This window comes from Ailuropoda melanoleuca, chromosome 11, assembly GCF_002007445.2.
Source record: "Ailuropoda melanoleuca isolate Jingjing chromosome 11, ASM200744v2, whole genome shotgun sequence".
NCBI classification, from domain to species: domain Eukaryota; kingdom Metazoa; phylum Chordata; class Mammalia; order Carnivora; family Ursidae; genus Ailuropoda; species Ailuropoda melanoleuca.
In genome coordinates, this window is record NC_048228.1 from 39,756,446 (window position 1) to 39,782,973 (window position 26,528).

Here is a 26,528-nt window from a genome sequence, read left to right on the forward strand (position 1 = left end):
CAAAAGCGTAGAAGAGAGTCAGCTCTCCCGTCCCTTTGCTTTCTGGAAAGGAATTCGCAGGAATCCGAGAGGTAATCAAAGCCGACTCCACAAGAGTAAGCCAGTGACACCAGACCAACGCCAGCTGTGGGCCATGCAGACAAAGACCAAGACAGACATACTGACAGTTGTGTAGAAGGACCTGAGTGGGACAGAGGAGCAAACTGCACAAGGCTGAGGCCATCCAAGCAGTTCCTAAAAAGGGGCCTCGGGCACCTGCTGCCATTCCCAGCCCAGCGTTAGAGGGGGGCAGGTATGTGGGCAGATGGGGCGCAGGGTATTTAAGAAACGGGTTTTGACGTCAGCTGCAGTGCCAGTGGGTAGATGGCAGGTAGCAACAGGGGGAAGCTGGCGCAGTATGGGGGGCAAGACCGTCAGCTGATTGTAGGGAGCCAGTCAAGGGCTGGCGAGAAGAGGGCGGGGCCGCGGCCGACGTCACTGCCGCGGCCGACGTCACTGCCACTTGCCGCATCCGCAAGATCTCTCTGGTGCAGCTCGGGTGCAGGTCTCTGCGGGAGCCACCCTAGACCTCTGCAGCTCCTTCTGTAACATGGCTGACTCGGAAAACCAGGGGCCTGCGGAGCCAAGCCAGGCGGCGGCGGCGGCAGCGGCGGCGGCAGCAGAGGCGGCCGCGGCGGCCGAGGAGGTAATGGCGGAAGGCGGTGCGCAGGGGGGAGACTCTGACAGCGCGGCTGGTGACTCCGACAGCGCGGCTGGTCAGACGGCTGAGGAGCCCCAGACCCCCGCGGAGAATGCACCAAAGCCTAAAAATGACTTTATCGAGAGCCTGCCTAATTCAGTGAAATGCCGAGTCCTGGCCCTCAAAAAGCTGCAGAAGCGATGCGATAAGATAGAAGCCAAATTTGATAAGGAATTTCAGGCTCTGGAAAAAAAGTATAACGACATCTATAAGCCTCTACTTGCCAAGATCCAAGAGCTCACCGGTGAGATGGAGGGGTGTGCATGGACCTTAGAGGGGGAGGAGGAGGAGGACGACGAGGAAGAGTACGAGGATGAGGAGGAGGGGGAAGAGGAGGAGGAGGAGGAGGAGGAAGCTGCGGCAGAGGCTGCCGCGGAGGCGGCGGCTGCCAAAGATGAGGGTCCCCACTCTGCAGTGTCTGATGACGCCAAGAAATAAGCGGGGGCAGAGATTGAAGAGGAGAATGACGACGAAAACAAAATCCCTACTTTTTTTTCAATATTGGTGGACTTAAACATAAGGCTCAGGTTTGGGACCAAAATACAATGTGAATCAATTCTGACAGTCCTACCTAAAATTATATTAAATTGAAGCAATCGGATCCTGGCCAGCCCGTTTCAAATTTTTCATTTTGAACACAATAAATATATCAAAAGGTGTTGAAGAAAACAAATTTAAAATGATTTTTTCATGATCTCTTCTGCACGGACTGCAATTGAGGCTTATTAAGTAAGGGTGTCAAGTAGATGTGAAGTAAAGAATGTCACTTTGAAACCTATTCATTCCACTGTCATCACACTACACACGGAACACCCAGACCAAGACTGAACATGTTCTCAATGCTTAATTCTTCAGTTTCTTTAGTCCGGACATTCCAGGGCAGAAAAGGCAGAACCCAGAAGGATCTCATCTTTAAGACTGTGCTTTTGTAACACATCAGCTTTACACTTCAGAGAAGAGTGATGGAATCGTGGAAAGCCTGTGATGGAGATCATGACAGTACTGTTTAATGAGGCCTGGAAAACTGCCATTTCAAATTCTAAAGAATGTTCTGAATATCTGAATTTAGACAAGCAACATGGTTCTGAGAAGGAGGGTGTAAAACCTGTAAAATATTGTCAACATATGTGTTTGTTATTTACTGTCTCATGTTTATGTGTTTTCTTGGTAGTGTCTATTTACAAAGGTGTAAAAAAACCACAAAAACCCCAAATGTTTAAGTATTAAATCCCTTTAACTAGCATTCTAGAAATATTAATTTACTTGAAAAGAAGTAGAATGTAGCAAATCCTGTAAAGCATGTGTATTCAGTGTTATGTAGTTTGATCCTTGTGAAGTCTTTTTTGTCATGTAGCTTTCAGAATGTAGCTGTGAAAATTATCAGAACTCTTCAATGAAGCTAATGTTTGGAAAAAATAAATACTTGAAGAACCAATCCAAGTGTGTGTCCCCACCCCCAGCTCAGAAGTAGAAGGGTTTAAGTTTGCTTGTATTAGCTGTGCCTTCATTATTTTGCTATGTAAATGTGACACATTAAATAAAAAATGGTGCATATTCAAATTTTACTGCTTGAGGACAGACTGGTATACAGTTAAGGATTTTCAGGAAGGACACATTAAACGTAAAGACTCTTAGCTTCTTTGTGGGTTTTGAATTTTGTGTGATTCAGTGATCTATAAAGAAACCTAAGCATAAAGTTGTTTACCACTGTAGTGTTAATAAAACAGTATTTTCAAAAAAACGAAAGGACTCGAATACTCTGCCTGCCTGCAGTCAAATCCCAGCTCTGCCTCCTCTAAGCAATGAACCTTAGGCAATTCCGTTGGTCTGTTTCAGTTTCTCCCTCTATAAAAGGGGTAGTAACAGCCCCTTCCTCATAATTATGGAGAACAAGTCAGTTAATACCAAGTCTGTAGGATGGTGTCTGACACACACTCAGTGCTCAATAAATTTCAGCTATTATTATTTTATTATTTTTTTATTATTACATGAAAGATAAAGACACTGATTGGAAATTTAGTCCTCCTTCCCTCCCCAGGTACAAAAGAGGGAAAAAATAGACATCCTTATATTCTTAAGTTGATGACTCCTCATCAGAGAAGAATGTGGCCTTTAATTTAGAAACAAGAATTTCAATAACTATCTCATTTTGGTTTCCTCAATATAAAATCAGGTTTTGATTTCCTCCCAGAAGAGATAAAAGACTTTTAATGTGATATTATGCATATGCAAAAAAAGGCTACTTCAACTTTGCAACTGGGCATCCTGAATGAAGCAAAATAATTTAAAAATTAAAGAACCCCCCCCCCCTTAAAAATTAAAACCTCATGCATTTTCTTTCATTTCTCTTAAGGGTTAAAATTACACAGAAGTGAAATTATGCTGCTTTACCTTAAGGACTTAAGGCAGCTCTAACCTGTTGCTAATGACAATGGTAGAGCTAAACCTCAATGTAATATTAATCATCCTTAGGGCCAGGCAACAGAAAGAAAATCAAAATAGCATATTATGTAAGAAGTCAGTGATTATCTTAATCATATGATTATCTTAATAGAAGCAAAAACTGATAAAATTCAATATTTATTTCTTATCTCTAGGAATAAAAGATTCCTTTAACATTCTGCTAGGTCCACGTAGTAAAAAAAGCAAAAATGAAAAACAAATAAGGAGTATAATTATTGGAGGAAAATTTTTTTGCAGGCATATAATTATATATAGAAAACCCAAGAGAATCAACTGAAAATTATTAACACTGAATAAATTCGAGCAACTGACCAGTTGCCAGATAAATATACAAAAACCATTAACTATTTCTAGGTACCAATAATTATCAAAACATGGAAAGACTTTCACAATAGAAGAAATCAAAACATTTATAAAAACCTCTAATAAAAAATGTGTAAACCTACATGAAAAGGAAAAACAAAACCAGAAAGAAATGTAAAACAGGCCTTTAGAGGTAAGACTGAATACCACAAAAGTGTCAATTCTTCCCAAATTAACTTCTAATTTATCACACTTCAAATCAAAACTCAAACTGGATATAATTAATCTAATGTTCACCTGTAAGAATAGCTAAGGAAACTAGAATATGGGAATAATTCAGATCTTTACCTTAGACTACAGACCCCCCCTACTCGAAATTTTTTTAAGTGAAGAGAATACTTTATGTATTTATCAATTACTGGAGAGGGGAGGGGTGAGATTGGTGACGTAAGACCAAAAGAAATAATCAACAGACATGACAACACAGAAATGAATACATTATAGAGATTTAAATACGAGCACGCCACATTTTCAAAAGCAAACCACCAGGAATACAATTTACAATAAATATGAATGGCAAAGGGTTTAAGTAGTCTTAATAAAGAGTTCCCACAAATCATATGAAAATCATTTAGTCCCAATACAGAAATACATAAAGGACGTCAGCAGACTACTTGAAAAAGAAGAAATACTACAGCCCTGTCTGGGGCAGAAAGACATGTCCTGAGAGGGCTGCACCAAGTTGACCAGGGCTCCAGCGAGTTCTGGAACACATGCGTTCCCAGCTGAGTGCTCTGACCAGCGGTCTTCCTTCCACTTAGGGCAAGACTTTAGCTGTAGGGTTTTCTAGCTACCAGTCATACCACTGCTGGCCACATTTCCCAGGACACAGGGATGCTTACGATGCCCTTCACAATGTCAGGCAGCTTCCAATGTTCCCTAACCGGGTTGATCTTTACCCTCTGTTTCCTGCACTGCTTATATGATTTTTCCTCAGGCAGCCCGCAGAACTTGCATGTTAACATCTAGCAGGATGCCCTGCCTTTAAGGTGGGTCAAACACTATCACTCAGTGTTAATCCATTAGACGCTCAAATTTGCCAGCAATGCACAAAATAACTGGCAGGAAGAAAAGCAGCACGCAGTACACATTCGATTCAGTCTTTCAGAGCATTACGCAGGAAAGTGTCGCATCCCGATGCCTACTGACAAAGCATGACACAGCAGTTCTCCCTGCCTGAGAGTTTACACTGAAGGCAGACACAGAGACACATTTGCACGTGCATACACATGTACACAAACACTTTTTATTGAGAAGAAATTCACATAACATAAAAATTAACCATTTAAATGAACAATTCAGTGGCATTTAGTACATTCACAATATCGTCCGTTTCTAATCTAATTCACAGGAAAATGCAGCAAAGCTGTGCAGAATATGAAAAGTAACCTAGGTGTGCAAGATATGCAAAATTTTACAAATGCAATAGAATTTATTACTTGTTTTCTTTTTAAGAGAATACTCAGTGCTTATATGGATTAGGTAAAATGAGTACTCTCATACACTGATGATAATATGCAAGTTGATATATAATTCATTAGTGAAATCAATTTAGCAAAAACATCTATCAACCAATTCAAAATGATATACACTAATTCAATTTCACCCTTGGGGTCTTATTAAAAAGCAATTTTAAAGGCAAACAAAGCTTTAGACACAAAAGATGCTTTGATAAGTACAATTAAAAATGAAGGCAGAGGGGAGAGAAATAAAAAAGAACTTAGAAACCAAATACCCCAAAGCAAGAGAGCAGAAGAACATACACATTCACATGGCAGACCGTGCAGTCATTAGTAAGGGTGTGCGTGAGGGCTTTGTAATAACACGGTAAATATAAGCACTGTCTCAAGTGAAGTTTAAAATTTCAGACATATAATTTTATACATATATAGTATATTTTTAACTAGGCCAACTTTGTTTTTTAAAAACTCCATAGCGTGCCTGAAAGGAAAACAGCAAACTTCTAAGTCATTTTTCTTCCAGGGTTGGGGAAATGGGGGGGTGGACAGAAACTCAAGTCCTGTTCTTGGCCTTGAAGGGGAAATGTGTGGACGTTCACGGAGCACACGCTCTCATCTCACTCACAATGCCTGGCTTTGAATCCTAGATTTCTAGCTGTGTCACCCTGAACAAGTAACTTATGCCTCTGTGTGCCCCAGTTTCTGCATCTGTAAAGTGGGGAAGATTACATGTGAAGTACTTGGACAAATGTAAGCATTCAAGAAATGTTACTGGTATTTTAATCATCTGCTATTCCCACAACAGCCCAATGCAAATACAAGGTAGATCTTAAAGATTATACCTATAGATTATCTCAAGAGATTGACTCAAGTCTGTCAGCAGCCCTTACTTCAGTAGATCTTCAGGGGCTAGAAGTGTCTGTCACGTAGGATTTTCCCCTCAGGTTCTCGCTATGGACTCTGGGTGCCCTTTGGAGCACCTACTGTAAGCCTCACATTCCTCACAGGGTGGTCTTTTTTACTGTTTTCCCCATCCCTTTCTTAATATGGTAGAAATGGGAGAAGACATCAATTGTATTTAATTTGACTATATTAAATTAAGACCAATTTGGGGGAATCTAGAATGACGTGTGGATTTTTCATTAATGGTAATAACACCATGTTACAGAGTATGAGAAATACTTAACCATGAATAGTCGTTATCCAGATGTGATTACCAGCTGCGGCAAGATTTGGCTATTATGTAGCCACCAGCAATCACCCACGGATATTCCTTTACTTGGATGCTTGTAACTCGCTCGACTATCTGCAGCTCTTGTCCAAGGATAGAAGGCAATCTTACAACCAAATGAAATATAATAAATTACGGATAAAGAATTGGTATCTTTCTGGCATTTTCTTCCAGGGCAGCAGTGACAGCAAATACCTTACTGTTAAGATACTGCTTACTATGAATCAGTCTCTGTGTATTCGACTGCCTACAAGTTAAAAACCAGCAAGCATTATTCTTATCATCCTTTCATCTAGTTTTCTTAGACCCATCTAAGAAATACCCAAAAAGGACCCCAACCCCCAGTGATGAGATTATGACATATACTAGACAAAAGGGGAAAGGAGCTGCAATGATTAATCTTTCACAGTGGTATCCAACATTTCTTACCAGGATCTCAGTATGCTTGCTGATAAGATTTCTGCTTTTGCAGCATAAAATAAAAAGAGACATCACACATGTCTTTCTAACTGTCCTTCACCGTGACAGTGATCCTAAGCAATGTGCAGTAGCCAAACTATGTTCTCAGAAGCTTCTCCAATAGGTAACTGCGTGACAGAAATAAGGTCTGCCTCCTGTCACAAGCACAAAGGCACGTACAACAGTGCCTAAGACAGCATGGATGAGTTTACTGTGTGCTCAACGAGCGCTAGTGACCCAGAAAAGTCAAAACATAAACCTCCCCGAAAACAGAAGCTGCTCCACACACTAGTCTCAAACACAGTGTGCTGGCAATTAAAACAGGAGTCCACCATGCTCTGCCTGGCAATCTTTAAACTACAGCACTCTCTCGTGTACAAAGACCTGAAAACTTTGAAGCTACTTTTTAGAAGTCATGGTAATAGAATAATGGAGCTTCGTAATACAAGTAAAAGAATGACGCGGGCTCCCTTCTCTTTACTCTCTTGAATTTAAACATTGTCTTTCTTTTAAGGAAACTAGGTGTCATCAAAACATCCTTCTTGGAAATGTCCTGTAGAAGCAGCCCTGAAGTCAACTACTGTCAAACAACTGCAAAGTAAGAGAAAAGGAACCCACGGGTTTTTTAAAGATTTATTTATTTATTGGAGAAAGAGAGAGAGAAAGCACACACATGAACAGGGGAGAGGAGGAGAGGGAGAGAGAAACTTGAGCAGACTCCATGTTGAACGCAGAGCCCAATGCAGGGCTCGATCTTGTGACTCTGAGATCACAACCCCAGCCAAAACCAAGAGTCAGTCAGACACTCAACTGACTGCCACCCAAGCACTGCCGCACCACCCCCCATGCCCTTTAAACATCGGCACGCTCTCCCACACTGATTGTGAGCACCACTCTTGGGGTTAAGCACTGTCCATGAGTGTGAACGTGTCAGCAGCAGATATAAACAGTGGAGAAGGAAAAAGTCTGCCAGGAACCTACTTCTGTCATGTAACTCCTTTGCTCACAAACCAACAGTGTCTTCTTATTACCTGCTGAATGGAGTCTAAAATTCTCTAATTTCCAAAGACTTCTACAGCCTAACCCCCAAGGCTAAACTAGTGCGGGTCCTCCAAATGAAGCTTCCCCCCAGCAAGGCCCGCCAACCAGTACCCATACCCCACACATACCCACTCACTGTTCTCTCCCTGAAGTAACAACTAAGATCTACCCATCACTTTTTACTGTGGTCTTTGTCTCTACTTTCTGTTACCCAATAGGTAGGTAGGTTTTGCAACCTAGCTCTATGCCGTATCGGACCTCCCAGGTGTCTGTACCCAAGCTGGTATCTCTGAACTCTTCAGATTCAAACCACCCGATTTCGTCTATTTCACCTCTGAAATACGGTTGTACCTGAGAATAGCTTACATCCTCAAGAGACTGTTATATTTCAGTATTCCTGAACACTTTCTCAACTATTCCGTCAATTCAATTGTTGAGCCAAAGAAATATCTACTGAATAAGGAGAGACCGTGAGCGTGATAGGGAAGGAGACGCAGAGACAGGAAGAGAGAAAAACTCAGATCCAGAAAGAGAGAGGAAAAAAACAGAGACCAAAAGTGCTCTAAGAGAAATACTTTTATAAAGATCTGAAAGAGTTGTAAGTCCCCACAACTGCCTCAAGTGCAGACGACACCACAAATGGCCGAGGCCTACACCGGATCACTGTCCAACCCAGTGCACCAAACACACAGAGCTCACCATAGTATAAAGACATTCTCAATGTTCCCTTCCTTGGGCCACAGGCCTAGCCCCTTGTTAGCTCCTACAAAACAATCCACACGTTATCCTGTCTGAAACTTGAGGCAAAAACCCAGACATCCTTTGAAAACTAAAGGCAGATACGTCTACATGATAAAGCCATCTTCAAAACCAAAAAAGAAATCTTCTGGGCCAAAAGATCCACTCTATGATCTGCCATAAACTTCCCAATTCTAAAAACATTATCAGGCTACAGGGAATTTATAAGCCTGTCCTTATTTGAAAAAATAAAAGATCATTTGCTGTGAACAAAGTACCAATGTTATGCAGATAAAGAAAGGACAGTACATTTAGCTCCAAGGATTCTTTTTTTTTTTTTCCTCTCCAAGATTTTCTTGTTGAGTCTTGATTGAAACACCTACTTGACACAAGACTAGCCTCTATATTAGGTTCCTAGAATCAAGGTAATTTCATCATCTGAGGCCATTTTTGTTGGGCACTAACTTTCCCCAAAGCTGAGGCTCCCCGGATGGTCTGGAAGGTTTACAGAACAAAGAAGGTTACTGAATGTTACATTAGACCTCACAGTCTTCTAGTTGTCTTTAAAAATGTGCAAGGATGCAAGAAGAGGTCTGTCCGTTTTTCTAATCTACAACAGTTACCTCCTGAATCTAGGCCTGGTGCTTCCTCTAATACTAAAAATTAATTAAAAACTGCAAATTCTTGCTCTGTCACCCTTGCCTCCTCTGCAGAAGGGATTAAGATTTAACTTCAATCTTGGTCTTAAAAGTAAAAGTGCAGAGAAATAAAGTAGCAACATCCGCAAGGGTCTGAGGTCCGGACTAACCTGTTATCCTTGCGCACAGTTACTTTGTCTCCCCCGGGTATCAGCTTCTTCTGTTCAATCACTCCGTAGCTTTCTCGACAAATCTACATTTAAGGAGGAAAAAAGAGATGCTTCAATTCTGTTTACCACTTCTCTTTCTAGAATCCAAATGACTGAGAGAAGCTTCAGGAACAAATGTAGCTTAATCACTACTTATTACACAGAAAATTCTTGAGAAAAGAGAACCTGATTCAGAAAACATCAGCACCTTAAAAGATATCCTGTGTTTTAAGACATGCAATTGTCAATAAATGCAATCAAAGAGAAAACAATATGAACTCTAGAAATCTACGTATCAAGGGTAAAGAGGCCTAATGTTTCGGCAATTTTAAGTTCAGATAAATCAGATAAATCATTCACTCATTTATTCAACATATTTACTTAACTCCTTTAACAACCAAGACACTATAACTAAAATTTGTTCAGAGAAGACCCTAAATTTATTCTTTGATTTGGAAAACAACTATACGCTCATTACGACTTGTGAGCATGATAAAAGGGAATGCCACAATCAGAAGCAAACTGTGGAAATCCTTACCGTGAAATTGAGGCAGAAAGTCTCCTCGATATCTTCCCCAGGGTAATCTAACAGCTCTTGAAGACTCCTAATCATAGAACAGAGAAAGGAAAAGAGGCAAGTTAGACATTGTAACAGTGTTTCTACCTCAGTCATGTAGCCAGAATCCTTGCAAGGAAAAACTAAAAGAAGATTCTAGGATAAACATAAATCCAGACTGACAGAAAATTGTGTTTATACCTTAAAAAGAAATATGGTAGGGGCACCTGGGTGGCTCAGTCAGTTAAGCATCCAACTCTTGGTTTCGGCTCAGGTCCTGATCTCAGCCCATACCAGGCTCCACGCTCAGCACAGTCTGCTTGTCCCTCTCCTTCTGCTCCTCCCCCTACTCTCTCCACCCCCACTCTAAAATAAATACATAAAATCTTCAAAAAAAAGAAAAGAAATATGGCAGTAGACCTGTAGGACATTCATTAATTATTCTCTTTTCCCATTAACAAGTCTTACTAGATTTATTAAGAAATTCAGATAGATTTATATCTGACACACTTGTGTTCCTTTAACTGTGGTATTGCTTGGAATTCAAAATATAAGGACACGGTACTACAGTGGCCCGAAAGAATGTCTTCACCCACATGCTTAATCCTTCCATCATAAGAAAGCCACAAAGTCACCTCATCCACTTAGTAATCTTAATTGGCTTACTTGCTAATGCGAGGGGTTCTGTATGGTAAAGACACTCTATTAACTGCCATACTAAGAATACAAACACATACTCTTAAAACAAGAATATGTTTACACCAACAATGGTCATATCCTAGCTTTCAAGACAATACATTCTGAGAACCAGACCTCATTCACACTTTCTTCTTTAGTGAATTCCGAGTCTAGTTCCATCAAGAGTTGCCCAGAAAGAAAATTCTTAGTGTGGAATTTAAATCCACTACCAGTTAACCACCCAAAATCATTACTTCAAATATATCCTCAGCCAGGCTGGCAAAGTAAATTGCACACACTTCAACCACTCTCTAGCCTTCTTCAGTTACCTGAAAATTACCCTGCTACGGTCTCCTCTATTTTTCAATACTCCTACTAAATGTTCTCTCCTCTGTGTCCCCACCCCTCCCATCCTTTATGGTTTTCTCAGTATTGGTGTCCTACACAGGTGGTATGGCAGTCTCACTTCCAGAGGGGACATTAGAAATGAACCTTTCTCTATCTCCACCTTGAAATTGGTACTTTTTCTCCATAAAAAGGGCTGTTCCTTCCTGTTGAAGCCAAAAGGATTATACTGTTTACAGAAATCCAAGGATATGGTGTTTTTATATATCTGTTCTTATGGCAAAAAAACTCAGAATTAAAGGGGTTTTAAGAGCCAGAAACAGAATAACATAAAAATATGGCTCCACTACTCTGGAAAACAGTCTGGCAGTTCCTCAAAAGACTAAACACATAGCTACCATATGGCCCCAGCAATCCCACTCCTAGGTATACACCCAAGAGGAATGAAAACTTACATCACCACAAAAACTTGTACAAGAACGTCCAGGGTAGCATTATCCATGACAGCCAAAAAGTGGGCACAACACCAGTTTCCATCAACTCTCAACTAATGAATGGATGAACAGGATGTCATACATATCCATTCAATGGACTATTATTCGGCGACAAAAAGAAATTCAATACTGACACGTGTTTCAACACGATGAACCCTGAAAACATGCTGCGTCAAAGAAGCCGGTCACAAAGGACCGCGTATTGTATGATTCCATTTATATGAACTATTCAGACTAGGCAAGTCTACACAGACAGAAAGTAGCTTCGTTACTGTCTAGGGCTTGGGGGATGAGGAGACAGGATGACAACTAAAGAGTACCAGGTTTCTTAATCGGGCAATAAAAATATTGTAAAATTGTCGTGACAGCTGCACAACTCTGAATATACTGAAGTCACCGAATTGTGTACCTCAAGTAGGTGGACTGTTTGTGAATCATATCTCAATCAAAGATTTTTTAAACACTCCCTTTTTAGTACTTTCTCCCTCTAGATTTCTGGACCACGACAAGTCTCCACTCTTTATTTTTGTTCAGGATAAGGAAGGGTGAGGTTATTTGGCACCCCTGGGCAACCATGACCTCCATTCTCCATCGCCCCCCCTGCCCTAGGCAATGCCTCAAGAGAGGAGCTGTGCACCTGCATCTTGAGAGTCCAGCCATATGGGCGGTACACCTGCATCTTGAGAGTCCAGCCATATGGGCGGTGCACCTGCATCTTGAGAGTCCAGCCATATGGGTGGTGCACCTGCATCTTGAGAGTCCAGCCATATGGGCGGTGCACCTGCATCTTGAGAGTCTAGCCATACGGGTGGTGCACCTGCATCTTGAGTCTAGCCATATGGGCGGTGCACCTGCATCTTGAGAGTCTAGCCATATGGTCTGACACACTCAAGCTTGTCCATGCGGTACTTTCAACCTTTAATCCCCATGCCACGGGCAGCCAGAGCAGCTCCCCACCCCGGGCTGCCTGTCTTTCAGCTTTGTACCTTCCTTCAGTGGGTGACAGCTCCTTCAGGTCCTCCAAGCCAGGCTTCACATTCAGTAACTTCTTGTAGAGAGCCAGCGGGAAGTGCAGATCAACCACAGTGGAGTTGTAGATGGCTAGTCCACAGGTTATGCCAATCAAGTGAAACCAGTTGTGCTCTACAAAACACTTTTCAGTATGTATGCAAATGTGTTAAAAAAAAAAAAAAAAGGAAGGCACTGCTTGCAGCCCTCAAAACACTGCCATTTACCTCAGAATATGTTCAGTATAAAAGAATAAAGACCTCATTAATACTGAGTTACCTTCTGAAGCAGAGAAATACCCTGCAACATCACCAAAACCTGCAACCTAGACAAAGTTAAGCATTTACATCTCATCTAGCAACACAGAGAAGAGCATATCATCTCCTAGAGCAACGCTGCCCCACAGGACTTTCTGCAACGATGGGAACCGTCTATTCTGTGCTGTGCCATCCCCCAGCCACGAGCTACACCCGCTGAGCACCTGAAATGTGGCTAGCACAACTTCAGAAAATAAATCTTGAATATTATTTAATTTTAACTGACTAAAATTTAAATTTAGTCATGTGGCTAATGGCTACTTTTTAGAACAGTGCAGATCTAGGGAGAAAACTCCAATAGAAAAAAGAACTAAATTATAGTCTGGTTAAAATTAGATGCCATTTAAAGCTTAGCTCTCCTACTGAATTTTCAAAAATAACGTGTGTGCCTGTATTTGTGTAAGTATTCACACACATACCACCCTTAGTATTAAAGTAAGACGTACTTGACTATTGCTTTCCACGTGTCATAAAGCTCATTTATCACACTGTGTTCTTTTTACTCTTCAAAGAATAACAAAATCTGGATCTTACCTACTAGAAAAGGAAATGGGCCTGATGGGTGACAAAATACATGAGATCTGGGCAACAAGTGAAAAATGAAGACTAGATACATTATTTAGACTGTTTAAATTATCTTTTTCATGCTTCCCTTTGTAAAGTCAGAAGTCAGGGGATTGGTCTGACCACAAAAAGAAAGTCTAATGCAATCCATCTGTTTAACTGCAATATCACTAACTTACCGTATCTGAAAACCACAAGAGATTTGAATCCTGATAGTAGGTAAACATTCCGTAGATAGGATTCAAAAGTTCTTTTAACAGTAAAAGAAAGAACTCCTTTGTGACACCACCAGCATCCACTGCTTCTTCACCATCAAAGATTACCTTAAAATCATGAAAGTAAAATTAATACTTCAGGGAAATCTTTGATGTTTCATCTTTTTTTAGCAAACTCTTTCCAAAGTCAGGACAAGGGAAGAAATATATAACAGAGAAAATACACTGATGCAATGAAAACTGCAAGGTGTATGTGCTGATTATTAAAAGGCACTTACAGACACACAAGATTTCTACTAGGTACTCCAAGGGATACAAAGAAGTCAGAAGTTTACCATATGTCCATGAAAAGTTTACCATTTATCTGGGGCAGTAAGGCAAACATAAAATAATCAACTGGAGAATATATTTTTTCTTTTTTTTTTTTTAAGATTTTATTTATTTATTTGAGAGAGAGAAAGAGAGGGCATGAGCAAGGGGAAGGGCATGAGCAGGGGAAAGGCAGAGGGAGAGGGAGATGCAGACTCCCCACTGAGCAGGGAACCTGATGAGGGGCTCGATCCCAGGACCCCAGGATCATGACCTGAGCCAAAGGCAGATGCTTAACTAACTGAGCCACCCAGGCGCCCCTGTATTTTATTTTCAAAGAGTCAAATATATTGAGAGGTAAATGTTCTGGCACATAGAGAAAAGCAATGATTAAACTGAGTAAAGGAACGCTTTGTGGAAGAAATCTCTCTCAGCGGGGATCATCTTGAAGGAGATGATGCATATCGAAGGAAGGAGGGCGTTCTAAGGAGGCACAGACTTGGGTTCTGTGAGGGGCTATAACCAGATCTATATAGGGCATCCTGGATCCATAAGGATCATCACAATAATAGCTACAGCAAACCAACAAATGAGATTCATTGCGAGTTTGTTACATGCCAGCATCTAAACTCTATTAACCTAATCAGAACAGCCTCATGCGTAGGGATTGCTATTATCATCCCCATTTTACAGGCCAGCGCTCAGACACAGAGCTAAAAGTAGCATTTGAAAAAGTGTGTCCTTGTGAGTGAGTTCCAGGTTGCTGACAGCAGGACAGAGGCAAAGGTGGGGACAGACACTAGGACTTCGATTGTACAGATGCCACAGAAGACTTAACTCAGATGTGCTATGAGGCAACAAGTGTCTCATCTGAATTACTGATTGAAAACAGGAGGCAAAGGGAGGCCCCCCTCTCTCTGCAATTTCAAAAATCTAACCCAGAAGTTCCAGGGAGAACTCCCAGGCCGACTGAGGAGACTGATGCCACTCATGGGATGTTCTGGAAAGGGTGACAATAGCATGGAGACCATCAGGTCCTTGCCTACACTACCTTTTGGAAATTAGAGTTTACAACAGGAATGGCAACAGAGATCTGGAAATCATCTGAAGGGAATGATAAAGGGTTTAAAAAAACAACTTCAGATAATTCATTAAACATTAATTGAATACCTACTAGGTACCAACCATTGTGCTAAACCCTGGGAATACAATAAGTAGTAACACAAACATGCATAGTCTATGAGGACAGAAAAAATTTTAATTCAGTAATTTCAGGGTACCAAGAGTGCCAATCATGACAGGTCAACAGCTTCCCACACAATTTCACTAGCTTTCCACTCTACTTTTTTCCTTCTTTCTCTTCAATGTTGGACAACCAAAGACTTCCTAGATGCTGACTGGGTAGTTTCATCTAGCTGAAGCTTCAGTCTTGCTCTTGCTTGCTTGTTTCTGGTAGAGCTGGAGCAGATGGGCCCAAGAGAGTGGACAAAGAAAGCCCTATAACCCCTCAAGTAATCCACTGGCATTCTTATCTGTTGTAATGCTGAGATGTTCTGTTTGATGATTTGACAGATGGAGGTGATTAAATTCTTGTAAAATGAATGAAAGAAATCATGAATGGCTGCACTCCACGATTTTAATAATAAGACTTTTGCTGTTTCATCAACACCGTTTAAAGGAAACCCTGGAAGATATTTAGAGGAATAAAATGAAGGGCTCACTTTGAGAGGCTTTTTCAAATCAATATCAGAATGAATGCTCAGCTCTCTTAGGGCATCTCCAACGAGATTGTTCCTGCGAACGTGAAGGACCAGGAAGGGGCTTCTGGCCAGCAGAGGCTCCAAGGTGAGAAGCATGAAGACATTCTGCAGGTTAGCTCCATTGACCGCCACCTGGAACAGCACACCCAAGAACACAATTACACACAGTGCACCTGGGAGTGGGGATGGGACAGCGGCCAGCTGTGCCTGTGGACCTCGGATGAGTGGGAGCAGGCTGACTGCATCTCCGTTTTGTTCTTTCCGATTTTTCCCTTTAACTTTTCCAGATTTTCTAAGTTACTCATAAAACACACAAATCTTTCTCATCTGAACCAAAAAGAAATTAAACAGTTTATGAACCACAGGACCCAAACCAGTTCCATGAAAATGACTGAGACCAGCTAATGAAGACTGAAGTAATCATCAGAGTAGAAGAAACATGATGGAGAGTTAAACAGCTTTCATTCTTTCTCTGGAATGCCTTTAAACTGACAATATCACAGATAGGTCACTATGAAAGCAGACACATGTGTACAGATACATACAGAGAGCAAGAGACGGACAGACAGAGAGAGAGATGAACGAAGGAACAGACCTACCAACAATAAGAACCGGCAGATTTGTATTATTAATTCACAAATGTCTTTGTAAGCTTATCAAAACCAATTATATTTTATAATAAAAGTGTGTATTTAAAATAAATTAAACAAATCTCTGTAACTTCAGTTTTTATTCAATAAAGAATTACAAGCTCCATTTAATTATTGCCCTATCTCTACCAGGGCAGCAAACAATGGCCCACAGACCAAATCCAGCCTGTTGCCTATTTTGGTACAGCTCTTGAAATAATGTTTATTTCATTTTTAAATGACTGGGGGAAAAAATGAAAAAAAAAAAGAATATTTCACATGTGAAAATTATATAAAATTCAAATTTCAGTGTACAGAAAATTGTACTGGAAAAATGCCATGCTCATTCATCTACTTATTGTCTATCACTGCTTTCCACGTTACAACACAAAATAGTTGAATAGTGAAGACAGAGCATGGCCCACAAAGACTAAAATATTTACTATATGGCCCTTTATGAAAATGCTTGCCAACCCCAGATTCAGGTAAACATACATTCGTGTTTATGTGTTATAGTCAACATAAAATTGCTGGAAAAAACTTATAATAGTTCTAAAAAGTTATGATGGCCTCACCTGCATCTGTAGTTCAGCATCGGTCTGTAACATTTTGGTCTTGGCTTGGGCATCAAAGATGAAAGGGTAGGAACAAAGTGTGACGGTATCCTAGAATAAAACATATTATTGGCAATATTACAGTGTTCCACGGAGAATACTGCTGGAAAAATATATAAGTAAATGAAAAATGGATCATCATTTACCTGTATTATAGATGGTCTAGCCTTCTGTATAAAGAAAAATAAAAAGTCTCTTACTTGGATTGCAAAACCTGAACTTTCTACCCCTGCAAATATAAAATATAAATAACGAAACATATAACCGGGGGCGCCTGGGTGGCACAGCGGTTGAGTGTCTGCCTTCGGCTCGGGGCGTGATCCCGGCGTTATGGGATCGAGCCCCACATCAGGCTCCTCCGCTATGAGCCTGTTTCTTCCTCTCCCAGTCCCCCTGCTTGTGTTCCCTCTCTCGTTGCCTGTCTCTATCTCTGTCAAATAAATAAATAAAATCTTAAAAAAAAAACAAAACATATAACCGATCTATTGGCCCATGCAGAGAGCAAACACCATCTGAATGGCTGATTGGATTTTTGATGGAAGAGACCAGATGCTCTGATGGGTACAGACTGAGAAAAAAATATAAAAACAATTATAAAAAAATTTAAAGGACCTTTAAAGACCATCTCACTGGCTCCATAATTTACAGCATTAATACAATGCTCTTTTATAAGAAATCTAATTGCAAAACAGGAGCTTTACAACCTTGACTTCAGATATTAATTTTGTTGGGTAAAATGGATGATGCAGACTGCATATTATTTGTCATCATGTTACATCTCCTTCTTACACACCACACACACACACACACACACACACACAAATTGTTATGATTAGGAGAAAACAAATATTTAGAAAGCTGTCCCTGACTCAGCACTTAGACTAGTGTTTGGCCTATAGAAGATATCCCATCAATATGTGAATAAATCTAAATAAAATCTTGAGGATGGGAATAACAATAAATAACAACAATCACAAATGAAACATATCTACAAGGTTTGTTACCATTTCATTTACCAAGAAAAAAATTTTTTTTTCTGAAAGTTGTTCGGTTATGTAACAAACATTATTTACTGATTTAACAGAAACAAAAGCATCAACAATACACATTCTGTTGATCTGCAGCAGTATTTCTCCAACAGAAGACTGCAGAACTTATTCTCAGAGATCTAAGAGTGCTCTATGAATTTTTAAACATTCTGTGGGTTCTTTAAAATGATATCCTAAACAAAATTAATGCAAATGCAATCTGAACAACCTCCTTATGATGATTTTCATTTATTTTAATGATTGCATTGGTCATGTTATATGTGCTTAATTGTCCAAGGGTAATGAAAAAGAAGAAAAACAGTCTTCCTCTGCATTTACGCCCAGGAAAAGGCCAGAATAGTCTCGGCCGGCCCGCTGCATGAAGGAAGTTTTAATAGCTTCTGAAAAGAGAAGAGAGCTGAGTCATCCCAGGGCCAACAGGCCGGGGGAACTCAGGCACCCAACGCCCGACAGCAGGCAGTTCCTCTGTCAGTGGGTTTCAGAAAGATGTTTTTGCTGTCACATTTAATCATAAGGCTAATCTGTATTTTATTGATTTTAGAGTTTTGTCTGCATTTAATTTGTAGGTTTGGTTTGGTTCTATAATTGTTTAAGGCTACTGAATAAGAAGTGTATCACTACCTCCTTTGGTGTTTGTGTATATTTCGATGAAATCATTTAATAGCAATTTTCACTAAAATCCATCCTGTTAATCCTTTGGAATTAGGTTCCTTTAGAGATTCTGGAACATTTCCCTAGACTAAGAAACCCTAACTGGAGAGATGATTCCAGTCCAGTGAGACAAGGTATGGAATCATGCATATATAATCCAGGCTCATTTGGCTCATTCTCATACCTACATATCTAATTATTTGGAATTTAGGAATTGAAATCACTAAGAAAAAAAAAAAGCCCACCTTACCATAAAACAGCACTTCACAAAGTGATCTTCTAGGACCTGAAAAGGTTAGGAGCGTCCTAGGGAAGTGGGTTTACAAGTGCTTACAAGTGATGGCAATATTCAGAACTAAGCATTATTTGCTTATTCTCAAGGAACAAGGAAGATCTTTAATGTGTGTGGGTCTATAAAGCAAGATAAAGTTTCGAACACTTCAAACGTAAAAGTGACTGGGAGAGAAGTGACCGAGTGACCACAAGAACAGTTGCGGGCATTATAGCATCACGGCGTACCGAGTATTCTTAAATACTGGCATTTCTGTTAGGACAGTATAGTTATTTCAGACATCAGTCAGCAGGTCTGCCTGGAGGTCCTGGCTTTCTCCAGGCTCACTGCAGTTCTGGGACCATCCTGCTGCCCTCTTGCCACCACCCCTACCGCAAGCCGGCCCAGGCCTCCTCCAACGTCTACCTCCTCAGTCCTAGTCCCTCCCATTGCCCCTCACCTGACCCCTTCACCCCTGCAAGAGCCCAGTTTTGGAAGCAGGCTGATGTCTCTCCTGCAGAAGGAGAGGAGTTAAAGGGAGGGCAAGGTCACCATGCTCTCAGGTCGGGGGGGGGTTGGTTGCCAAGAAATCTAGAACTGCCTCAGTTAGGAACCAGAGCCAAGGCCAGAGAGTTGATGGTCCATAAGACCCTCCTCCCTCCAGGAGCCAGCTCTAAAGACGGCAAAGGAAGGAAGGTTATTCAGTCAAAAGAAGGAACAGACCCATATGAAGGTCTAATTTTTAAATTTTTTTTTAAGATTTACCCATTTATTCTAGAGAGACAGAGAGAGAGTGTGAGCAAGGGGAAAAGGGAGAGAGAATCCCAAGCAGACTCCCTGCTGAGCGCAGAGCCAGCCACAGGGCTTGAACTCATGACCCCAAGATCATGACCTGAGCCAAAATCAAGAGCCAGCCACCCAACTGACTGAGCCACCCAGGCATCCCTATGAAGGTTTATTCATACATAGAAAGTCTATAATTTTTTATAAGTCAATGGGGTTTTGTATTTGAAATATAATCATCTAATTTCACTGATTTTTATTCTGCAAATGCTAAATATTTTACAAATGTTATTAGCACTGGCATTTCTGTATTACATGAAATAAATGTTCAAACAGCAGCGTTATGATTTTGCTCTCTGGCTGCTCTCCCTAATGTAGGAGGATGAGCGTGAACGGGTAAGATATGCAATCCTCTCAGGGAGGAGGCTGCTTGTCCTGGGCCGTCCACTCCCCCAAAATCAGTCTAACGAACACAAAACTATCAAAGTACTGGTGATGGATCATATTGCAAGTGTTCTTGCTTGAAATGGGGTTAGACTGTGACCTTATTTCATTTCTGAAAGTGTATTAAACAGAAACACAGAATAAGTACATGGTACTGTAGTGGGGAATTGGGAACATCCTTTTCTTCTTTTTTAAATTCCAAGTCCGCATTTCCTAAGCATAGCTGTGTCTGGGGACAGGAGGTACTGTACAAAACCTGCAGCATGAGGAGAAAACACAGCTAACTCTGCCTTAGGGGCTGCCACCCGGTGTTCCTGCACCCACCACAGACTACCCACCACAGATAAGTCTGGCTTCCCAGCATCACTGCGTGCTGAGGCAAAACAGTGGCCTTGTCTCACCCGTGCACAACACAGCACCTGGAGCCAAACCACTGTCCCCATGTGACACATACAGCAAGATGTCAAGTCAATTCGAGTGTTTACTTCAGATGCATTTACTTTGTCACTGACTTTCTCCCTTACGCTGCCCTCTATGGGAACCCACAGAGCCACTCATTCTATGTGCTCTTTGGTTTTCAAGTGTAGAAGATGGCAGTTTATTCACTGAAAGAAACAAAGCACTACCACCTCTTCTTTAAAATGAGCGAAAATCAGGGAGCCTGGACAGCTCGGTCGGTTAAGTCTCAGTGGCCTGAAATGGAGCCCCACATCAGGTTCCGCACTCAGCGCGGAGTCTGCTTGTCCCTCTCCCTCTGCTCCTCCCTCTGCTCTCTCTCTCCCTGGAATTAATAAATTAAAACAAATCTTTAAAATGAGCAGAAATCAGCCACTCTAGAAATGTTCCTTCTGTGCTCCATAGCCCTTTACACACAAGGGTTACACAAGCTTTGTCATGCTTTTTCACTGCTGCCTCTGCACTGAATACCCCACAGAGGCAGCCACCATGTGCTACAGGTCTCCATCCCCAGTGACCAGCAGGCTCATGACACACATTAGGTGCCCCAGAGCTGCCTACTGAAAACTAGTTAGTGAAGGCTTATTATATGCCACACACTGAGTAGTCTGCCAAGTAAAGACTTCCCATGCTTTCTCCCATCTACTTCTCATAATACTGTCATAATACTCATTTACAAATAAGGACACCAGGACTATAGATATTAAGTAACTTGCCTAAGGCCACATAGGTAGTAGGCCACCACTGAGATTTGAACCCACTTCTTTTTGACTAGAGTGTGTGCTCTGAACTATATGCTAGACTGCCTTGGCTACTATGACGCTAAAACATTTGACATGCAAAGCCACACACAAACACACACACACACACACACACGCATGCACGCACACAGGAATATTATTCAGCCATAAAAAAAAAAAGAAGGCAAACCTGCCATTTGCAACAACACGAACCTGAAGGGCACTATGCCAAGTGAAATGAGCCAAAAAGAGAAAGACAAATACTCTATGGTATCACTTCTATGTGAAATCTAAAAGAAAGCCAAAGTTGCTCACTTAAGTACCGCCATTCACAGACTGCAATCATGATAAACTACATTTCTAAAACCAGCAACTTCTTTTTCAGTGGCAAAAAGAACTAGGATTCATTAAAGAAGTGTTTTATTCAGCATCTAGTCACAGAAAGGGTAGATTCAAAGTCAGAAGAATTGCTTTTATGAAGCTAACTAAATTGCTTAAATAATTGGAAAAATTATTTAACTTCTGTGGGCCTCCAATTCCTCACCTAGAAACAAAACAGCCTAAACAATTCATAAAGCTAACTTCAGCTCTTAACATTTTATTATCCCAGGACTAGTTACTCATGAGCTGGTAAAACAGAAAAGCTTCTTTTTCCAATTTCTAAATTAGCAGGTGAAAGCAGAGTTCATTGCTAGCTTGCATGTTAAATTTTCCATGTAAACCCAGTTAGAAGACTCAAACCCATTTTTATTGAAGAGTATTTTGTTTTTTTCAAGATTACCATAAAGCTTATTAAAAACACATAACTGGGTGATAGACACCGGGGAAGGTATGTGTTGTAATGAGCACTGGGTACTATATAAGACTGATGAATCACAGACCTCTAACTCTGAGACAAATCACACATTATCTGTTAATTAATTGAATTTAAATTAAAAAAAAAACATTATTACATCTAGCACTGATCATCTACTATTTGACAAAGCAAATAACCTTCTAAGTTAAATAAACCTATCTGAACACCTTGCTATTAGAGACTGCTACTGACCTCCAAAAACGTTACAGGGAAAATACTGCCTCAATGTTGGTGATAAGTCTGTTACACTGGCAAGGACTCACATCAGATGCGTCTGCTGCACATGACTTCACTAAATACACGAACCACATCATCATTCTGTTTTCTGACATAACTCAAATTGACACATACTCCACAGAGGGGAGGTCCTAAAAACTCCTGCATAGATCCCAAGCCAGGCTGCAATCAAACTGAGCACTTCTTGCCAAGTCATGGTGGCAGGCAGGAGTCCGAATCCCCTTGGATGGCCTATCTAACATACGGTGACAGCTAGGTCAGGGAGAGGTGACATCTTCACACCCATAATCCCAAATCAGAGGTGGCCTATAGGGTTCAGGTGCCAACATAAGAAACTGAAGTAAGCTAGCTATTAGAAGATGGTAATTAGCAAATGATCCTTTCCTTGATGTCAAAATCAAGTGGCAGTGGGGACTGTGGCACACAGAAGCCTCATCTAAAGAGACACTATTGAACTCCAGCCAATCGGCACCATCTGGGAGGACAGGTTATGTTGCCAGATATTCCAAGTTTCAAGAAAAGCTAAAAATTCATTTTATGTATCTTGCCCTTTTTTGTGGTAAAAGACATGTAACATAAAGTTTGCCATCTTTACCATTTTTAGGTGTACAATTCAGTAGTGTTAACTGTATTTACATTTTTATATGGCAGATCTCCAGAACTTTTTCATCTTGCAAAACTGAAGTTCTGTAACTACTAAACAACTCCCCCTTTCCCTTCCCTCAGGCCCCAGCAACCACTACTCTACTTTCTGCTTCTGCAACTGTGACGACTTTAGATACCTTGATTTTTAAAATGTTGGCAACTAATTAAGATTTGCACCATTCTGGCTGACTACCCGTTTATGACTCCTTACTGACCATTATGATTTCTCAGAGCACTTCAAAGTCCAAGAATGCAAAGCCAGCCAAAACACTGTGACATTAACACCGAAGTCAAGGATAAATGTGGGGCTCAGATGTGCTCTTCTTGTCCTTATTTGTACACTGAGAAAAGAATAAATCTTTAAGGTCTGCTTTATGTGAATTCTTACCATGCCTGCTTGATGCAAGAACCACATGAGGTAGTCTTCCTGAATGTCCACAAGATTGGAAATCTCAGGAATGTAAAATGTATCATATTCCACATGCTTCACTTTGAGATTTACCTGATAAAGAACAAAATAAGGAAAATTAAAACCAAGACAAGTGAAAAAGGGCTTCCCATGGACAACCTCAGTAGGACATTTGAGCCTACCATCTATTCACCCCCTCCCCACTGGCTCCTCTCTATGCTCACCTTATATAACTTCTCCAGGAGCTTGAGAGCTGCTGTCACATAATTGTTAAACAGTACAGGAATTAAGAATGTCTTTCTTCCTCTCAGTAGATAAACGACTGCACCTTTATAGAGGTTTACGAGCTTCATGAAATATTTTGGGCATACCTGAGACCACCAGTTATCTTTAGAAAGAAAGAAAAGACTTATTTCAACATGTATCCCTGATCAAGTATTTATGTCTTCTGCCTACCAGCTAAAAACTGCTCCGGCTAGAAAATGAACATTAGGGGCTCCTGGGTGGCACAGCGGTTAAGCGTCTGCCTTCGGCTCAGGGCGTGATCCCGGCGTTATGGGATCGAGCCCCACATCAGGCTCTTCTGCTATGAGCCTGCTTCTTCCTCTCCCATTCCCCTGCTTGTGTTCCCTCTCTCGCTGTGTCTCTATCTCTGTCAAATAAATAAATAAAATCTTTAAAAAAAAAAAAAAAAAGAAAATGAACATTAGTCTAAAATACAGTTTCCCAAAACTGACTTGAAAAAGAATCCATTAAAGCATTTCTGGAGAGAGTGGGAGCTGCACAAGATCCCTAGAGCTTTTTTTGTAATGCTTGATCTGATTTTTTTTTTCTCCAGGACTCATTCAGAAAGCTAAGCTAAAAGTTCAATTCCAAAGGTCCGTAAGGACAAGACGCCAAGGCACCAGCTGTGGGCAGGAACGTTCAGACATCCTCATCCTCGCTGCCCCCGCCTCAGCCCCCACCTACTTCCTGTACCAGGGATGCAAAGGACCACATGCCCCTGAAAACAGCACCAGTAGGGCAACCAGGCCTTCCCTTCAAGAGGCAGCATTAGTTGAAAACTACTATTTCTGTTTCTCCCCAAACTATGCTTTCTCATAACCAGACAAGAAGGCTATAGCATTGGTTTCTACACTGTCAGAAGTAAATTCAGCCATACTGAAATACTTAAAGGATGAAATGATACGATGTCTATGATTTTTAAAAAATATTTCAGCGAAAATAAAGAGGTGGTGGTAGGGGGAACATAGAAAACTGAAAGGGCAAAATATCGATAATCATGAATCTGTGTGTGAATGGGTACCTGTAGTGTTTTCTGTACTTTGGGATATTCTTTTAAATTTAAATTTCTTTAATTAGAAGTTAAAAACAAAGTGTAAAACTGAACAACTCTGATCTCATTGTGAAGTCCTACCTGGAAAAAATTAAAGTAAAAATGCAAAACTTTAATGTCAGGTAATACTCCTTCGGAGACTGCCATCTCTCTACCTCGTAGTCTACTAGAACACCTGAAAAAATATGCCCCAAAGGGCTTTGATCTTAAAAAAGCAAAATGAAGGACTAACACATTTCTAGTACGTTCATTATTATTTCTGTTTTCATATCTTCTGCAAAGGTGGAAGCAATATGGAAAAGCCGGGATTCCATCCTCAGGAACACAGGTCTCTTTACTCATGGGGAGACACACTCAAGTAACATCCTAGTCCAAATGGAACGCAGAAGTTACTGAGTTGCAATGAACACCTAAAAAAAAATTTACCAGGAAAAAAAAAAAGGGAAAAGCCAGGTGACAGACTTTCTGCACTTGATTAATAAAAACATCTCAGGCGCTACTCCCATGAGAGACACTCTCCAATTCACTGAGGAACGGAAGGTTCTTATCTCAGCAAAGTGTCCGTGGCCTGCAAAAATCAGTGTGGACTCAACTGTCCTAAAAAAGAAAAACAGAACAAACATTTGGTAAGTCTCCACTAGGTCATTTTCTTCCTCTCCTCTTTTGGAGACCTGTGCATCACACCAAACTGTTCATTTCACTCCCACCCCCTAAAATTAGGTATAGGAGAAAGAGCAACAGATGGACACTAATTTTTGAGGCGCTATTAACTACTAGCAAATGTAGGAGGTGAAAAAAGTAAAGTTGGATAATCTAACCTTGTGAATATTTAAAAATCAAGATTAGTCTGGCATGAATCATTTCAAATAACCTAAATAATGGTTTGATTTGCTCATCATGCAAATATGGCCAGTTAGAAGACAGCAGCAAAGAAAGGTAAGATTTGAATGTTAAGCATATTAAATGGCATCAAACAGATTAAATGGCATCAAACAGATTCTCAGCCCACTGAGAGCCAGTGGTCACACCAATAAAAAGTACAAAACCACTGGTACTGAGTTTCGCAAATTCACCTAATACTTTGCTGGGGTTTGTATCCAGCCGCAGAATGGCCATGGCCAGGGGAATAGTCAACGTTATGTAATACTTGGAATCCTGGAGCAGGGGGAACTCGGGTAGTATTAAATAGATTCTCATGGCTTCAACATCTGGTGGTGAACTCGACAACTGAGGAATCAGGCAACTTTCAAAGCTGTTCAAGATCTGTATGAGAGAAAACAATACTGTGAAATTCTAACATGTGTGAGATCTAATTCATAAGCTATTCGAGAGACTCTCAACTCCCATTCACACAGTATGCACTGAGAGCCAACCGTGAGCCAGGCCCAGGGGGCGCTCAGGAAATACATCAGTGGAATGAAAAGCCAAAGATCCCCACGCATGCAGACCTTACCCTGGAAGGGCATTTCCTTAGAAAGACTTAACCTAAGAAGAAAGTTAAAGGTAGGTCAAATTCCCAAAGTGAATATTTTAGAGTTAAGATTTATACAAGATTTTTTGCCTTCTTATCTTACTCTCGTTTCTCTTGAAAGATGAATTAGTCCAGTGCAAAAATGCATTTTTAAAAATATACTCTGTAAATGTAAAGAACTTACCTGTTCTAGAATCATCGAGTGCTGAGAGCTCATCAACTTCTCAAATAACACTCTCGTTGAGTTCAGGTCAATCCCAGGGATTTTGGGACTTGTTTTAAAATGTTCATCAATTCTAAACAAAAATGTCAAAAATGTATAATAAAAGAAAAGCAAAGCAAACACTACT

General features: G+C 40.7%; 2 protein-coding genes across 8 annotated transcripts in view; one reads left to right on the forward strand and one right to left on the reverse strand.

Moving 5' to 3' along the window:
* The window catches only part of HERC3 (HECT and RLD domain containing E3 ubiquitin protein ligase 3), a 118,187-nt gene that overhangs the window by 18,723 nt on the left and 72,936 nt on the right, over positions 1-26,528 (reverse strand). For 5 of the 7 annotated variants that reach the window (XM_034671522.1, XM_034671524.1, XM_034671523.1 and 2 more), the window contains 11 exons: positions 26,363-26,474; positions 25,781-25,970; positions 23,596-23,759; positions 23,351-23,464; positions 16,977-17,000; positions 16,792-16,881; positions 15,549-15,719; positions 13,483-13,626; positions 12,401-12,567; positions 9,880-9,946; positions 9,303-9,385 (listed from right to left, as the gene is read on the reverse strand). In XM_034671522.1, coding sequence (XP_034527413.1) covers positions 9,303-9,385; positions 9,880-9,946; positions 12,401-12,567; positions 13,483-13,626; positions 15,549-15,719; positions 16,792-16,881; positions 16,977-17,000; positions 23,351-23,464; positions 23,596-23,759; positions 25,781-25,970; positions 26,363-26,474 — 1,326 coding nt within the window. Of the gene's footprint in view, positions 1-9,302; positions 9,386-9,879; positions 9,947-12,400; positions 12,568-13,482; positions 13,627-15,548; positions 15,720-16,791; positions 16,882-16,976; positions 17,001-23,350; positions 23,465-23,595; positions 23,760-25,133; positions 25,305-25,780; positions 25,971-26,362; positions 26,475-26,528 lie in introns of those variants that run through there. The other 2 variants (XM_034671526.1, XM_034671527.1) reach the window with 2 other exon arrangements.
* NAP1L5 (nucleosome assembly protein 1 like 5) lies at positions 497-2,299 on the forward strand. The gene has a single exon (XM_011232117.3). It carries the CDS (start codon positions 590-592, stop codon positions 1,175-1,177), a length of 588 nt encoding a protein of 195 aa, XP_011230419.1. The 5' UTR covers positions 497-589; the 3' UTR covers positions 1,178-2,299.